General features: G+C 46.9%; 1 protein-coding gene across 1 annotated transcript in view; it reads right to left on the bottom strand.

Annotated features, from left to right (window-relative positions):
* Positions 1 to 13,725, bottom strand: part of ARRDC2 (arrestin domain containing 2) — a 40,782-nt gene extending 27,057 nt beyond the window's left edge. The window contains exon 1 of the mRNA XM_044268908.1: positions 13,382 to 13,725. Within this exon, the coding sequence (XP_044124843.1) occupies positions 13,382 to 13,643 (262 nt within the window). The 5' untranslated portion in view covers positions 13,644 to 13,725. The remainder of the gene's footprint in view (positions 1 to 13,381) is intronic.
* Positions 13,726 to 14,297: the final 572 nt, after the last annotated feature.

The raw sequence follows: 14,297 nt of genomic DNA, 5'->3' as shown, positions 1-14,297 counted from the left end.
CTAAACCACAAAATGGTCTACATCCTGAAAAGAAGTCAAAGATACCACTGTCAGCACAAAGTAAGACTGGGAGGATCCTGCCATCTGGTGGACACATGCAGTACTACAGTGTGGAGAGTAGACAAGGTCACAGTTTCCGAACCACATAGCTCTCTCCCCTGAATAGACTTCTTTATAAATGTAGCAGCCTTTATAAAGTGTGCCTCAGCCGCTTAGACATTACCGCGACCTTACCTAACTCCTGTTAGGTCAATAAGTTTTTTAAAAATACTGTCTAAATAGAGAACTGAAAGGGAAACTGGGAATTACTGGAATTTCCCTATGGTATTAGTCATGGGCTTTTCCCATTGTTTCCATTTACCATATGCTCCTGTTAAATGGACCCATAAACTTCTTTTGTTTGTTTGTGCCAGTATGAGCCTTTCTAAAAAGAAAGTGATCGGCCAGACAGCACCTTGAAATGGCCAGGTAAGTCTTCTCAGGTGACAACTGCTCTGAGCTTGCACAGCGACGTACATGTAGGACGAGCTGGTGTATGCCACCAAGATGTTTGGCCCTTGTAAGAATTTCAATTTAACTTTAAAAAAACGTCAAAGCCGCCTTTGCAAGAATAATTTTTAAAACTAAACAGGATTAAAAAAAAAAAAAGGTAAAAAGGTTTTCTGAACTAAAATGCTATGGTCAGATGTTTCCTTAAAGGGGTTGTCCCATATGGACATTTTAGGTCATATGGTAGAAATGTCTGATAGGTGTGGATCTTGCTTCTGGGACCCATTCAAATCTCAAGAATGAGACCCCATCTCGTGCAGTGAATATAAATGTGGGGGCGCATGCGCAGCTCTTTCCATTCACTGATATAAGACTGTGCGTCCATGCATTGGGGACCGCAATTTGCATTCGTGCGGTGGCTGGGACAGAACAAGATCCATTCAGCTTGATTAGTGATCCGTCCGCACCGTAAAAAAAAAAAAAAACACAACAGAACACGTGACTGGGTCTGCATCCGTGATGCGGGGCGCATACGGCCGGTGCCTGTGTATTGCGGACCCGCTGTATGCGGGAGCAATATGGCCACGGCTGGGCAACGGCCGTGTGCATGAGGCCTTACTGTACAGCCCAGTAAGCACACCTGGCGAGTTTCCCAAAAGCAGTGGCTGGAGAGAGACGCACATGCGTAGCCACCTCTCCCTTCACTGCAGCATGATGGGGTCCCATTCTTCCATTAAGAGCGGATTGGACATTTATGACACATTTTCTGGATATGCTATAAATGTACAGATGGGAATACCCCTTTAAAATGTATAGCAACATATTGAGTGTACATACACCGTTTTGTGCTTCTTGGTGTTTTTTTCTAAGGTTTTTGTGGTCAATGGTGTTTTTTTTTTTCTATTTCCTCCATAGTCCATATAGGACTTTAAAAAATAGGAGAAACACATGTTGTACACTATACATGTATGAACTATACTAAATCTAATCACTTCATAAAAAAGTCATTAAAACTATGCACTCCAAATCGCTGAAAGAAAAAAAAAAAAAAAAAAAAATGAAATCGCATGCGAATCCTTAGTTCATGTGGCAGTTTTGGCGGAGAAACTAATTTGCCATCCATCTCCATTAGATTGTTTCTACAAGTCCCATTCAGATGGATAGAACAGGAAAGTCTAATCTGCCTTCATTGTGCCTTAGATTCACTTTTAGGCCCCTTTCACACGGGCGAGTATTCCGCGCGGGTGCAATGCGTGATGTGAACGCATTGCACCCGCTCTGAATCCGGACCCATTCATTTCTATGGGGCTGTGCACATGAGCTGTGATTTTCACGCATCACTTCTGCGTTGCGTGAAATTCGCAGCATGCTCTATATTCTGCTTTTTTCCCACAACACAGGCACCATAGAAGTGAAAGGGGCCGCGTGAAAATCGCAAGTAAGTGCGGATGTGGTGCATTTTCACGCATGGTTGCTAGGTGACTATCGGGCTGGGGACCCGATCTGTATTATTTTCCCTTATAACATGGTTATAAGGGAAAATAATAGCATTCTGAATACAGAATGCAAAGTAAAATAGTGACGGAGGGGTTAAAAAAAAAAATTATAAAAAAAATAATAAAATGTACTCACAGAGTCCACTTGATCGCGTAGTTGCGGATCTCTTTCTTATTCTGTAATGTTGAGCTGCCGGCTAAGGTGGTGAGGTCTCATCACATGGTCCCTCGCCATGGTGATGAACCATGTGATTGGACCATGTGATGCGCACAGTGACATCACCACAGGTCTTTTGCCAGGTCCTGAAGATAGATCAGAGACCGGCAGCTATGGAGCAGGTAAGTTAACTTTATTTTTTAACCCCTCCATCCCTAATTTACTTTGCATTCTGTATTCAGAATGCTATTATTTTCCCTTATAACCATGTTATAAGGGAAAATAATAAAATCTACACAACACCTAACCCAAACCTGAACTTCAGTGATGAAGTCCGGGTTTGGGTCTGGGTACCAAACATGGAGATTTTTCTCACGCGCGTGCAAAACGCATTAAAACGCTTTGCACTTGCGCGGAAAAATCGTGCATTTTACGGCAACGCACCCGCATCTTATCAGGCCCTCACACACCACGCTCGTGTAAAAGAGGCCTTAGGGTTTTATTTATCAAAGTCCGGCTTTTTACGCTGGTCTTTGATAGTGCAGGCCTAGTCATAAATTTGGCGCACCTCCGGCAGTCCATGTGACAGGAGTAAAAACGACTCCAATCCCTGACTGCAGCCGCTGCATCTCCCCGTCGCAAAGGGGGCAGCAGCCAATAGCGGGCCACAAAGGGGATGAGACTCCCTAGGTCACCCGATAACCCACTTAAGTGTTAGTAAATTTCTGCCCTCCAATCCTTTACCACACGTTAGTGGTGGGCAAAGTGCAAAAAACACCTGTGCAGCAATGGGGTCTTCTGACTTAAGCCAAAAATTGGCGTAGCGCTGATAGTAAATGACCCCCTTTGTTTTATCCAATATCCACTTGTGTTACCTTGTGCTGAGAAATCTTTTACCTGTATGTTAATGAGCTGCCACAGAGCAGAGAATGTATGCCCAAAATCATGGGCTGAATAATTTCTCATAAGGCTGGTGTCATACAAAGTTGTTTTCTTTGTGTTGTGTGGTTTTCTGTGCATTTTTTTAAACTTGTTTATAGGCAAAAATCAGCTGTTATAAATGTACTAAAAAGTATAGTCTTTTCTATATATAAACCAATACCACATTTACTATGAATATAAACATGAGAGTGCTTAGAAGATATATTTTGAACAAAAATATCTGCCCATCCACCCCAGCAAAGTGACCTCAGTCTGGATGGGAAATCACTCTATTAATTGCAAAATGGGCACCTAAATTCAAGGAGAGCGGAGCCCACACACACACACACTGAGGGAGATTTATCAAAACTGGTGTAAAGGAAAACTGGCTTAGGCCTGTTTCACACTAGCGTCATGGATTTCTAGTTTTGAGATCCGGCTGAGGACAGATCAGTTTTGTACCCATTCATTGTTAATAGGGACAAAACTGATCAGGATGTATCCCGTTCCGTTTTCTTGCATTTTTTGACTGGATACAAAACTGATACAAGCTGCGGCTTTGTGTCCGGTCTGTGAAACGGAATATGCTGATCAGGCATAAAAAAATAAATAAAAAAAAAATAAAATAAATAAAATGTACGTCAATGGTGCCGGATCCATTTAATTTTTGTTAGCAAAAAAAACGACCCGGCACCCATTGACTTTTGATTATGATTTTCATACCAGATCCAGTTTAGATTTAATACAACCAGATCCGGCCAAAACGGATGCATCCAGATGTATTAAATGACACGGATCCGTTTAATTCCGGTTTGGAGATCCTCTGCTGGATCTCAAAAACAGAAAGCCACAGCGCAATTGTGAAACACGCTTTAGTTGCCCATATCAACCAATCAGATTCCACCTTTCATTTTCTTAAGGAGCTCTGAAAATGCAAAGATCTGATTGGTTGCTATGAGTTTTCCTTTACACCCATTTTGATAAATCTCCCCGCTGTGTCCACTACAGATGCCACCTCGCTTGCAGACCATGACTGGTGACCTCGCTCCATGCCAGCAGACTCCGCTATATATCACACTAATTTAATACGCGGTCAGTGTTTCCACTGCTTTCATGACCATGGATGAGGCTCTGCATGCTATGGTACTTCATATTATGGTTTCTAGCAAAGAGGCCCCTCATAGTAAACATGTTTTGCTGACCATCCGCAGCTTTTTCCTTCTGCGGAGCCTCCCAGGAGACCAATATAGAGAAAGATTTGGCAGGTTCCGAGCACATTCCTGTGATATCATTCCACTGTCAGCAAACAGTCCCTGCTGTATCCAGTGCCCTGTCCTCTGCTCCTCCATAAAGCCGCTGTCTGGAAGTTTCTTTACATTTTCCTACAAAAATATCTGAAGAGAAAAACATTGCTTGGTACATTTTTTACATTACTCTTTTTCTGCGCTCAAGTCTCAGTCATGTGAAGCCTCATTCCCCTCTCTAGAATATAAATCACAGATTCACATCTGTTTGCTCTAATACAGGGCTGGATGCATTCCAACAATTGGGTCATGACGAGAACAAAAACAAGCTCAATATGGTATGGGTGTTTTCCTAATTGGCACTAAAGGGGTGTTTAGGTTGTCGAAGAGCTTTTAGAGTACGCTAAATACCTAATATATAAGACCGTGAACAGTATTTATCAACCCTTATGTGCCAAAATTCGGGCGTGAAAAAAGTTGGTTACATTTTTATTTTATTACTTTGCAACTTCTTTTGATTTTACTGCATACTTGCTACTTTTTCAAAGTTGGTGAAAAAGTGGACACGGTTATCTATGTTAATTAAGTGTAGACACAATCTTACTCCAGTATGGGGTAGTGTAAAAAACTGGAGTAACAATTTTAGAGAAAAATGTTGCGTTTAAAGAGGTGCCAAATTCTGAAATTATGGCTGCAGCAGTTAACATGACTACTTCTGGTCCAATGGGGGCTGCAGCAGCTGGGACCAAAGCTTCATCGATGGAATGGTAAATGGTTTCTTTTGTTCTAAAGGGGTTGACAACTTATCCTCTAGTCACAAACCAGTGGTGCTCCTTCCGACACTAGAAAGGGGGCCCGTGTTCCCCCTGTTTGAATGGAGCATAGGATGTGTAAGCACAAAGCTGCTCCATTGATCGCTATAGAGTCCTATACATCCGAAGGCAGAGGCTGCATATGCATGTGTGTCAGGCGCTCCTTCAGAAAGGAGAACACAAGCTCCCATTCTAGTGATCGGTGGGGCTTCAACCACTGGGGGGGGAAACATTATAGTAAATGGACAACCCCTTCTAGCAGCTTTCTGGCACTCACTCAGCAAGCTCTTACATATACTAAAAATAGCTGCTGGAAAACACTTTCTATGAGGAGGAGAGGAGTGCTGTTTAGTACACAATGTACCCCAAAAAATATAAAAAATTGAGCCACCCTCTTTTGGTGTCCAAAGGAGCAACTCATCCTGGCACAAACAGAAGGCAGAGCAGGACATATAGTACTGTACAGGAGAGAGGCGCTAGTAGATAGCCAAACAGCGTATTTAAGGATCTTTTACATAGCAGGACCTGATTGGTAATGGCCCCCCAGCACCCACCACTGCATCTCCCCGTCACGCAAATCAAAACATCCGGCGACAGTGGGGGACAGTACGGAGGCCTGACGCCGCCTGCTATTGGCTGCCCCCAGCACCCTCTGCAAAAGATGTGGACATGTCTGTTCCACGGCCCCGCAAAAAAAACCCCACAAACATAGAACATGTAGGCATGTCTAACAAAGGGCGCGGGGCATGCTGATCCGCAGAATGCAGAACAACAAACAAAGCAGGCCCAGTTGTGTGAATGCCCCTGAAGAGGCCAACGCAGTGTGGACTAAGACCTATGAAACATCAGTTTTAGTACATTTCCCCCCCCCCCCCCCCCCCCTTCTCAGATTCTGAGGCGCAAGTGGATTTTTGTAATGCAGCTAAGAAGCAGAGGCATGACAGCAGTAGGACCTGGTGGCACACTCCCTATGCTAAGCATGTGTTCTGGATTGTAGCATATGCTTAGTATTAGCATTCTCAGCAGGGGCTGCACAACTTTCCACGTCTCATAGAAGAGGTCTCTGACCACGCCACTCTGGATTAACATGACTTCCAAGTAATAATCCCTCACCTGTAGTCTCCCTTCAGTGGGAAAAATCAGGTTACCTTATGTCTGTTTGACATTAAACGGTGTAGAATTATACAGATTAAGGCCTCATGCACACGACCGTTGTGTGCATCCGTGGCCGTTGTGCCGTTTTCCGTTTTTTTTTCGCGGACCCATTGACTTTCAATGGGTCCATGGAAAAATCGGAAAATGCACCGTTTTGCAGCCGAGACCGTGATCCATGTATCCTGTCCGTCCCAAAAATATGACCTGTCCTATTTTTTTGACGGACAATGGTTCACGGACACATTCAAGTCAATGGGTCCGTGAAAGAACACGGATGCACACAAGATTGGCATCCGTGTCAGTGATCCGTGGCCGTAGGTTACTTTCATACAGACGGATCCGAAGATCCGTCTGCATAAAAGCTTTTTCATAGCTTCGTGAAAACTCAGATCCGACAGTATATTCTAACACAGAGGCGTTCCCATGGTGATGGGGACGCTTCTAGTTAAAATATACAATGAACTGTGTACATGACTGCCCCCTGCTGCCTGGCAGCACCCGATCTCATACAGGGGGCCGTGATCCGTACAATTAACCCCTCAGGTGCTGCACCTGAAGGGGTTAATTGTGCTATCATAGCCCCCTGTAAGAGATCCGGGCAGACCCCCCTCCCTCCCCAGTTTAAATTTCATTGGTGGCCAGTGCGCCCCTCCCCCCCTCCCTCCCTCTATTGTATTAATAACATTGGTGGCACAGTGTGCGCCCCCCCCCCTCCCTCTATTGCATTAACATTGGTAGCAGTATGCGCCCCCCCCCCTGCCCCCCCCTCCTCCCTCTATTATTTTAATACATTGGTGGCAGTGTGCGCCCCCCCCCTTCCTCCCTCTATTCTTTTAATACATTGGTGGCAGTGTGCGGCCTCCCCTCTCCCCTCCCCCCTCCCCCCCAGATCATTGGTGGCAGCGGAGTTCCGATCGGAGTCCCAGTTTAATCGCTGGGGCTCCGATCGGTAACCATGGCAACGAGGACGCTACTGCAGTCCTGGTTGCCATTGTTACTTAGCCTTAGCAATAGTAGAAGCATCATACTTACCTGCTGGCTGCTGCGATGTCTGCATCCGGCCGGGAGCTCCTCCTACTGGTAAGTGACAGCAATGCGCCGCACAGACCTGTCACTTATCAGTAGGAGGAGCTCCCGGCCGGACACAGATCGCAGCAGCCAGCAGCCAGGTAAGTATGATGCTTCTACTCCGCTGCCACCAATGATCGGGGGGGGGGGGGGGGGGGGCACACTGCCACCAATGCTATTATTACAATAGAGGGGGGGGGGGGGGCGCACACTGCCACCAATGCTATTATTACAATAGAGGGAGGGAGGGGGGGCAGGGCGCACACTGGCCACCAACGAGTTAACTACAGGGGAGGGAGGGGGGGGCCCACTGGCCACCAATGAGTTAAAAACAGGGGGGGGGGGGGTCTGCAGCAGGGGGCAGTCATGTACACAGTTTTTTAGTATATTCTAACCTGAAGCGTCCCCATCACCATGGGAACGCCTCTGTGTTAGAATATACTGTCGGATCTGAGTTTCACGATGTAGCTCATATCCGACAGTATATTCTAACATAGAGGCGTTCCCATGGTGATGGGGACGCTTCAAGTTAAAATGTTCGGGTGTCCGCTTGTGAGCTCCGTTTGAAGGGGCTCACGAGCGGCCCCGAACGCATCCGTCCAGCCCTAATGCATTCTGAGTGGAGGCGGATCCGCTCAGAATGCATCAGTCTGGCGGCGTTCAGCCTCCGCTCCGCTCAGCAGGCGGACACCTGAATGCTGCTTACAATGTAAGTCAATGGGGACGGATCCGTTTGAAGATGACACACGGTGGCTCAATTTTCAAACGGATCCGTCCCCCATTGACTTTCAATGTAAAGTCTGGACGGATCCGTTTGAGGCTACTTTCACACAAATGTTTTAACAATATAATGCAAACAGATCCGTTCTAAACGGAGCCACCGTCTGCATTATATGAGCGGATCCGTCTCAGACGGATCCGCTCTGAACGTAAGTGTGAAAGTAAAGGGACTCCTGACTTTACATTGAAAGTCAATGGGGACGGATCCGTTTGCAATTGCACCATATTGTGTCAACGTCAAACGGATCCGTCCCCATTGACTTGCATTGTAATTCAGGACGGATCCGTTTGGCTCCGCACGGCCAGGAGGACACCAAAACGACTTTTTTTTCATGTCCGTGGATCCTCCAAAAATGAAGGAAGACCCACGGACGAAAAAACGGTCACGGACCTACGGACCCCGTTTTTGCGGACCGTGAAAAAATACTGTCGTGTGCATGAGGCCATAGGGGCACATTTATTTACACCAGCGCCAGTCTAAATGTGGATTTTGGTGCGGATACTTTGCGGAGCGTGGATGACATCGGTGAAAATCTCATCTGCTTTGCTGCTGACTATAAACCAGTTAGGCTACTTTCACACTGGCGTTATAGCTTTCCGTTTGTGAGATCCGTTCAGGGCTCTCACAAGCAGTCCATAACAGATCAGTTATGCCCTAATGCATTCTGAATGGAAAAGGATCCACTCAAAATGCATCAGTTTGACTCCGTTCCGTCTCCGTTCCGCTTTGGAGGCGGACAGCAAAACGCTACGTCTGACACACAATGTAAGTCAATGGGAACGGATCCATTTTCTATGGCACAATAGAAAACAGAAAAGACAGAGGACGGATCCATGTAATGCTTTGGCCACGTACAGAGGCATTTCACAACACTACCACAAGAGGGCGCATACGTCCATTCCCTTCCATTGAAAGCTCTCAGGGGTGACTGGGTTCATTTCTAGATGGAATTGGCAAAGTAGCTTTTTTTTTTTTTCTTCCAAGCATAAGAAAATATGGTAAGAATTTCAGGGGCGTGTTAGTTTCTATTTCTGATCTTTATCTTCTTAGCTCTAATTTCACCAAGTAAAACTGGATATTTAAGGAATTAGGTCAAGTTCTACTGTAAAACGTGTATAAAGGTTATATGTCACATTAGGCCCCTTTCACACAAGCGTGACGGATTGGCTCTGGATGTGTTCAGGGTGCATCCAGTGAAACTCGCACCATTTGTCAAGCAAGTTCACTCAGTTTTGTCTGTGCGATTGCAATGCGTTTTGATGCGTTTTTCACACGCGTGATAAAAAAAACTGAAGTTTTACAAACAAAATCTCCTAACAACCATCAGTGAAAAATGCATTGCATCCGCACTTGCTTCCGGATTCAATGTGTTTTTCAATGAAGGTACCATTCATTCTATGGGGCCAGGGCTGCGTGAAAAATGCAGAATATAGAACATGCTGCGATTCTCACGCAACGCAGAAGTGATACGTGAAAAAAAAAATGCTCATGTACACAGACCCATTGAAATAAATGGGCCAGGCTTTAGCGCTGAAAACTTGCTCACGTGAAAGGGGCCTAACAGTTACTGACTCAAGCAACAGTCGTCTGTAAAAGTGGGTGTGGCCAACCAATTCAACATTGTTTACAAGTCTGCGCCATTTTTCTCAACTGGCGTACACACAGTCCTAAGAAATCTCCCCAGACATGTAGAGGTGAACAACTACAAATGCTATAATACAAGATAAAACATGGAGAAGTTTCCGCAGTGATAAAGCCTCCTGCCTACGTCAAGTCGTTTCTGTTATCATGGGAACAGGGGGAGAGATCCCCTACGCCTTGTATTTGGCATTGCAAAGTTGTAAAAGTCAGTTTTGCCACATTTTTAAACCTAGTCGTAATTGGTATTTTTATGCCACCCTCACCAGTTTCTGAATAGAGGCATGGCAAGGGCAGTGCATTGGCGGGACTATCAGCCCTGATACATTGATCATCATGTACTCCAGAAACTGGAGTAAACGATTACTGAAATCTAAGGCCCCTTTCACACGAGTGTGATTTCCGCGCGGGTGCAATGCATGACGTGAACGCATAGCACCCGCACTGAATCCTGACCCATTCATTTCAATGGGTCTTTGTACATGAGCGTTGTTTTTCATGCATCAGTTCTGCGTTGCGTGAAAATCGCAGCATGTTCTATATTCTGCGTTTTTCACGCAGCCCTGGCCCCATAGAAGTGAATGGGGCTGCGTGAAAAACGCATTGCATCCGCAAGCAAGTGCGGGTGCGATACGTTTTTCACTGATGGTTGCTAAGAGATGTTGTTTGTAAACCTTCAGTTTTTTATCACGCGTGTGAACAACGCATCAATGCGCATTGCACCCGCGCGGAAAAAACGGAACAACTGAACGCAATCGCAGACAAAACTGAGTGAACTTGCTTGCAAAATAGTGTGAGTTTCACTGAACGCACCCTGAACGCATCTGGACCTAATCAGTCACAATCGTGTGAAAGGGGCCTAAGCCAGCTATGAGCTGGTGTAGATGTAATGACCCAGAGTGCCATTACCACTTCTGCACCCTGCTACTGTCTCCTATAGGCTAATTCCATGTCACCTGTGTTATTTATTTCAGGTCCGTAACAATGTGCCTATCTATTTCTTGTAACTGTTATGTTCAAATGTAATATAATGCCTGCTGGAACCAAGATAACGCCTGTAAACTGTCGGAGAACATTTATTCAAGTAAGGCCTCAAGCACACAGCCGTTGTTTTGGTCAGCATCCGAGCCTCAGCTTTGGAGGCTCAGATGCGGACCCATTCACTTCACTGGGGCCGTAAAAGATGGGAACAGCACTCCATGTCCTGTCCACATCCGTTGCTCCGTTCCGTGGTCGGCAAAAAAAATATAACGTCCTATTCTTGTCCGCACTTTGCGGACAAGAATAGGCAGTTAAATTAAAGGCTGTCCATTCCGCAAATTGCGGAACACACACGGGCGCCATCTGTGTTTTGCGGATCCCCGGTTTGCGGACTGCAAAACACACAACGGTCGTGTGCATATGGCCTAAAGCTGCTATTGAACTTCACACAAGGTCTGGACTCAGTTTATTACTTTTCTTTAGCACCTAACGTTGCTGGCGTCACGAATACCAGGAACCCTGCCGCCAAGGCACCTTAACAAAAAAAACATTCCACTCAGGGCACCTCAAACACCAGCTGGCGGGATTCTCTGGACAAACAGAGTGCCCCAAAAGAACTGGTGCTGTCCTTCCCATCACTACACGCCGGTCCAGGGAGGTTCTGCTAGCCATGAGTAAATCAACTACTACCCCTATCGGCCCACCATGCCTCACGTGTTGCTCCTGCGGACTCAGTCGCTGCATAGATTTCAATTAAGGGGCACGGACTGCCTCATCATAAAGCCTCATTCACACGTCAGTGTTTTGGGCAGTGATTATGAGCCAAAACCAGGATTGGAGCCTCCGCAGAGATAAGGTATAAGGGAAAGATCTGCACCTGTTCTGTGTTTAGAGCCGCACCTGGTTTTGGCTCAAAAATCACTGACGTGTGAATGAGGCTTAAAGGGGTTGTCCGGGTTCAGAGCAAACCTCCATTTTCACCCACTTGCTCCGATGCTCTCTTTTGCGCTGCACTAAGTCGCGCAGGGCAAAGGCTCTTTTGTTTACGATAACACACTGCCGGGCAGAGGCTTCCGCCCGGCAGTGTGTTTGGTGACCTCACCAGCTCTGATGGGCGGGCATTAGCGCTGCCCTAGCTGTTTTACTGGCTAGAGCAGCGCTGAAGCCCTCCCATCAGAGCCGGTGACGTCACCAGGCTCCCTGAGCAGTCGGAAGAAGAGGCTTTGCTCTCCTGCAAGAGACCCGGTACGTCACTGAGTATAAGAAAACAGTCACTTCCGGCTAAGAATTTCCTATATGAAAACGGGGCTTCAGAAATATGTGGCAAAGGTAGGACAGGGATGGATGGATGTCACTCTAGTACTATTACACCAATGTCCCCAATCCCGGACAACCCCTTTAATTTAGAGGGCATTGGTCAGCAGATGTGTACCTATGAAACTGGCTGACCTGTTCCATGTGCACTTGGCAGCTGAAGGCATGTGTTGGTCCCTGTCCATATGTGCCCGCATTGCTGAGGAAAATAAAGTTTTAATATATGCAAATGAGCTCCTAGGAGCAACGGTGGGGGTGGGGGGAAGCGTTACGGTTACACCCAGAGACTCTGCTCTCTGCAACTGCTGCACCCTCTCCACTTTGATGGGGTCAGGCATCCTGGCCCTGTCAATTAACGTGTAGGGGGCACAGCAGCTGCAGAAACAGCTGAGCTCTAGGTGCAACGGGAACACCCCTGTTGCTCCCAGAGGCTCAGGAAGTGTTGTCATGAGGGATGTTGCATGCTAGGGGCCTATTCCATTCATCTGGCAGGAAGCACATTGATTTTGGCAAGCCTCATTCATGTGAATGGAACTGAATTTCAGTCCGAGGTCATTTCTGCAACACAATTTGCTACGTGTGAAGGCACCCTCTGGGTGTATTCACACAATGGACTTTTCGCTGGCGTTTCGGCGCAGATTTCATGCCGAAATTGCGCTGAGACCACTTCCGTTGTCCGCAGATTATGTGGCTGATGATTTTTCACGTGCAGTTTTCTAGACCGTGCTATGGAGGTTACCACGCACAACACTGTGGTACGAGCCTGTCAACAGTCTAAATCCATTCAACTGAGCTGTCAAAATGAGAAAGCGCAGCGGATACGCAGCGGGTGTGAACATACTCTGTTAGCCATGTATACGGATGTCTACCACTCATGTCTGTTGCACCAAATATGTACATAAAGCATACTGCAAAGTGGAGTCCCAGAGCCCTTCCCTGTGTACAGTAACTGGTGATTTGCCACCACTAGGCTAAGCATTTTGTGTTCCTTTACATGCAGTTCTGCCTGGTACATAGTGCCAGTCATGCAGGTTATCAGGAGAACACTGATGCCAACTTGGTTGGGGGCAATCTTGTAGGCAGTTGGAATATAGGCAGCAGTCCAGAGGTAAATGCTGGAACAACCACTGGAAAATGAGGGCAGCTGATAAGTTATGCCAGGGGGTGAATGCCAGCTTTTTGCCAAGAAGCCTGAATTACCTGCGCGGGGGGGGGGGGGGTGAGCTGGCATCCCCGCTTGCTCCTGGGGCTTGTAAGTTGTACCCACCACACAGAGGGAGCAGTGTAACTAATCTCATTCTGTAAGGGGCACGATACCCACCTACCTCTTATCAAGTGCTGCCTCTTTCTTAAGTAAGTCTCGTGGGCGGTGAAGTCGCTGTAGACTGTATTCATGCCAATGCTGCGGGTCTCCAGCCAGTGCACGGTGGCCAGCCCCCTGGCACAGACCTCCAGAGCGGTAACTCTCATGGCCTTACAGAGCTCCAGTGCCACCTGCCCGGTCAGCACATCCCCGGCCGTGTACACCCCGTAGGCACTGGGGCTGAGGTCCACGCTGAAGCCCGTTATCTTACTGAAGTGCATCATGTACCAGGCTCGCAGAGACCACCAGGAGAATGGGCACAGGGCAGGGAAGCTGTTATCTGGAGGCCGCACAGACGGCTGGGGAATGAAGCTCCGCCCCCAGGACCGCGCCCCCTGCCGCATCACGTAGTCAACACAGGGAGCGGAGCCCTCTAACAGGTGCCGGGGGTCTGTACTGTACATCTGGTGCGTGAGGAGTTAAATGCCTAAGGGCTCCTTCACACGACCATATGTCTGTTTCAGTGTTTTGAGGGCTGTTTTTCCGTCCCCCGCCCCAGTAGTGGTTCTGTTCCGTTTTTCCATATGGCATATACTGTATACATTAAGGTTACTTTCACACTAGCGTTATTCTTTTCCGGCAGCCTAATTACATAGAAAAAATTGGGCTGGGGATAACATTTTCAATAGACGGTTCCGTAAAAAACTGAACAGATACGGAAGACATATGGATGCATTTCCGCATCCATTGTTCCGTGGCCCCGCAAAAAAAAGATCTAGCATGTCCTATTCTTGTCCATTTTGCGGACAAGAATAGGCATAAAAAAGATCTAGCATGTCCTATTCTTGTCCATTTTGCGGACAAGAATAGGCATTTCTGCAATGGACCGCCTGTTCCATTCCGCAAATTGCAGAAGGCACACGGGCAGCTTCCGTGTT

This window comes from Bufo gargarizans, chromosome 1 (genome assembly GCF_014858855.1).
Source record: "Bufo gargarizans isolate SCDJY-AF-19 chromosome 1, ASM1485885v1, whole genome shotgun sequence".
Taxonomy (NCBI): Eukaryota; Metazoa; Chordata; class Amphibia; order Anura; family Bufonidae; genus Bufo; species Bufo gargarizans.
This window is presented reverse-complemented; position numbering and strand designations above follow the sequence as displayed.